The sequence below is a fragment of the Cariama cristata genome, unplaced genomic scaffold (assembly GCF_000690535.1).
Source record: "Cariama cristata isolate BGI_N322 unplaced genomic scaffold, ASM69053v1 scaffold16807, whole genome shotgun sequence".
Taxonomy (NCBI): domain Eukaryota; kingdom Metazoa; phylum Chordata; class Aves; order Cariamiformes; family Cariamidae; genus Cariama; species Cariama cristata.
Genome location: NW_009628497.1, coordinates 943 through 4,835, shown reverse-complemented (window position 1 = coordinate 4,835; position 3,893 = coordinate 943). Strand labels below are relative to the sequence as shown.

At 46.7% G+C, this 3,893-nt stretch overlaps 1 protein-coding gene across 1 annotated transcript; it reads right to left on the bottom strand.

Moving 5' to 3' along the window:
* Nucleotides 1-226: 226 nt before the first annotated feature.
* On the bottom strand, nt 227-3,227 carry TRIM32 (tripartite motif containing 32). Its single transcript, XM_009704849.1, is given in 2 exon segments — nt 227-2,249; nt 3,103-3,227. Coding segments are annotated over 2 exon segments (2,148 nt in total).
* Nucleotides 3,228-3,893: the final 666 nt, after the last annotated feature.

Here is a 3,893-nt window from a genome sequence, read left to right as displayed (position 1 = left end):
TGTTCTTTCTTATTATACGGATTTTATATAAAAAAAGAAGAAGAAAAAGCAAACCACCACCACATAAGCTATTTTGTTTCTAAACACAAAACATGACGGCCTCTATGCCGAACACCCTTCGGTTATGGCACAATCTTCCTGAACGCTTGACACCGGTTCCTGTCAGATTGCAATGAGGCTGGAAGAATCTCTGCTGCCAACAGAGGCTTTGCTTAAAGACATGCCTTTAAGGAGTGGAATATCTTCGCAGATGGTAACTGTAGATCTTAATGCAATGATCCCAACAGTCCAGCACCAGCAGCTGCCCTTTGGGAGTAATGGCAATACCGACTGGGCAGGTAAGTCCTTCCCGGATTAAGATATTATAGCCACCTCCTTTGGGAAAATGCAGAATTTCTTTACGGCTGCTGTCAGCAACGATGAGGTCTCCCCTGGCATCGACACACATCCCAGCAATGCACCTGAAATCCTCATTCTCGGAGAAGAAGTGACTAATCTGGCGTCCCAGCTGCCCGTCTGGGCCGACGGAGCCAATTGAAAAGCCTCCTTCTAAATGGTGTTCGTACTGCCGGTTTTCCAGATTCAGCCCCAGCCCTTGAGTAAAGTATATGGTCCCTTCAGCATCGCAGGTGACAAACTTCGGGCGCACTGCACTACATAGGCAACTGTACTTCACTACCCCCACGCCGCGGTCCACCGTGAAACACCAGAGTTTCCCCCCTTCCACATCGGTCACTACAAACTGCCCAGAAGGCAGGGCGGTGATGCCCCAGGGCTTGCTTAGCTGGCTCCGGTGACACGCCACACAATGGCCATCCATGGTGTAGACCTTGACAGAGTTATCGTAGCTGTCGGTTACACCTATCAGGCCATGGCAGTTCATGGTGACAGAAAGGGGAGTCAAATTGGGCAAGTCTGCTCCAAGAAAACTCAATACAAAACTATCGATTCCGCTAGGGCTCCGGCGAATCTCCTTCAGAAAGCCCTTGCGGGTAAAAACCTGGATTCGGAAATTGCCTCGGTCTGCCACAAGCACCTCACCTTGCAGGGTGACGTGTAGGCTGACGGGGAGATTAAACATCCCTGGCAGGCTGCCCTTGGAGCCCATCTTCTTGATGAAGTGACACTGCTGGATGCTCATGGCTGCTTCAAGCATCCTTGGCTTGGCTGGTGAGGAATTCGGTGTGCAGCTGGCCTCTTCTTGCACCAACTCAGGCTCCCTAAATGATGCCGATGAGGATGCTGCAGTTTCCATAAGCGATTCCTCCATGTTAACGGTCCGGGGTTTCTTCACCACCTGCCCGATCTGCAGTGGTCCCACGTGGCTCACCTTAAGGAGTTCAACCTCTTGAAGGGTCAGCTCCCTTGGGAGACTGTTTGTCAGTTCTGGTTCTTCCTCGTCTGCTGCCTCCTCCAAAAGAGCTATATCTCCCTGCTTTATTTTGGCAAGGAAATAGTCACAGCGAGACATTATCTGCACTTCTGCTAAGTTCAGCTTTTTTTAAGCTTGTTCTTCCATTACCTGATTATTTACCTTCTCCACTTCAGACAAAGAGGTGGTGAAGAACTTACGTGACCTGGCCAGTTCTTCCTGGATCTTGCGCTCTTCTTTGCTGTAATCTTGCAGCACTGCTTTGTATCTAGATTGCAGGTCTCTCGAAACACCTTCTAGAGATGCTTTTCTTTTCTGCAGATCACCCATGAGCTCCCGAAGTCTGGCAAGCCTCGTCCCAAATTCCCTCCTACGTTCTTCAGCAGCCTCTTTGATAGCAATAACTCTATGCCCTTGGGGCACGTGTGATGTCTGCTTGCACGGCTCACATAAAACCAAGCTACAGCTCTTGCAAAAGTGTCTTGGCAACCTTCTCCCACAGACCTTGCACATGAGAAGACCCACCACTTCCCCTAGTCCGGTGGTGTCTATGATCTTCAGCACAGTAAGATTGTCAGTCAGCTGAGCTAAGCTTGTGATCCGCGTGATTTTGCTGCAAAAGGGGCACCGTATCCCATTAATGCTGTTTGCTAGGAGTTTCTCCAAGCACTGTTTGCAGATGGTGTGCCCGCAGTGTAGGAGCTTGGGTCTCAGGTGCTCCTCAGTGAAGGACTCCATGCAAATGGGGCACTCCAGGACCTCTCGGAGCGCATCCGAGTTGAGATGAGGGGCGGCAGCCATGGCTTTCCAAGGCAGCTGTAGCCAGTGCAAAGTCTTGTACTCACATCTGTTCCAAGGTGCTCCGATTCTGTCCAGAAAGAGAAAAGGAAATGTGATTTATGTCATCACCAGCAGTTAGATATACATGCAATTTATTTCTGATTTATCACCCAACCCTGCAAAAAAGAAGCCCAGTTAGCTTTTCCACGTTCAGAAAGGATGGATTAGTCATAGCTAATCTCAGAGTGGGCAAATTCCAAAACTAACTTGCAGCTCCTAGTGCGATGAATTATTCACTTGCAAAATTTATAAGTAGAACTGAAAGAAGTGTAATGGCAGCAATAAGGAAGCCCAATAGATATTGATGACTGAATCATCTCCTCATGGTGCCCATCTCCTGCTGCCAAGCCTCCGAGTTTACATAATTTACTGAAACCCAGGGAGATTAAACCAAGCATTCAAAATGTTGCGCATCAAAAGAGGAACCAGATGGTGCAACGCTTTAGGACATTAATATATCACCTCTGGAGACCTGCATTCAGATGTGACATCAGATATGAACAAAATAAATGTGGTTGTTTTACTCCGCTTTTCTAGATAGCCAAAATAAATTTTCAAGGTTTCCTATGTTTGCCAGGAAGTGAAACTAGAAGGAATGATTTGTCAGCCTCCACTCGTTCTGGGAATGACTGTACATACTGAAAACACACAGTGAAGATTTTACGCCAGTGTATTTCATTAACCTCTGCCATGCTGCATTATGCTTTCAGCACACCAGTTAAACACAGCTCAATGTGGCAGTGTTCTAGCAGGTATTAGCAATAACAGAGTTAACAGACAACTCCAAACATTTGTTAATATATACTACAAGTGTTCACTATTAGTTCTTGAACTTAGCTTAACTGCATATAATTTCTCCGTATTTCACAATCTTGCAGCATTGACCTCATTTCTTGTATTCTGGTTCAGTTTTATACCACTCTGGTTGCCGTTCAGCTTCAATCCAGCTTGCTCCATCCTCGCATCCCTCACAGCAGGGAGCAGATCCCAGCAGCTCTCTTGCTAAAGCAGCCATCCATTCAAAAGGAACAGAACAGGGTTCACATCATTAAGTTATTATTCAGTAGACTGGGTTTCAATACCTTTGCTATTTCATTGCTTAGCCATTAAAAGAAATGGGGAAGAAAACATTTCTTCCAGGAGGAGAAGGAAGTAGTTAGTCTTTAAAATGAAGAGATGGTCACAGAGGGATGTGAACAGACAGCTTTTTCTGAATAATGGCTGCATGCATGCAGCATTCTTGCTTCCCTGCTGGGTTTGCCGGCATCATCCTCAGGAGCATTTCAGACAGAAAGGTTCAGTGTATTCCAGTTTACCATTTGCTCAAGTGAAAGAAGACAACTGCAATGAAGAAAAGTTCTTTATGTTCATACAGAGAAGAAAAATAATCATTTTAATTGCAGCTGCAGTTCACAGTCCTTTAAAGCCCGTATTTCAGGAAGGGATTCAGTGGCGTAGCAGAATCTCCAAGTATCAAGCTGGGATCTGATCCTTGGCTCGATGGTGGCACGATGAGTATCACACCCCCGGCTCCCGGGGAGCTGGGGCGCTCCAGGCGCTTGCTGGCACTGGCACCAAATACGCTTCCCTTTTATTCATCTCAGCTGGGGAAGCAGAAGCCTAGGCACTGCCATGTAGATCAGAAACCTTCCTCTGAGGGACGAAAAATCTATTTTAAAAC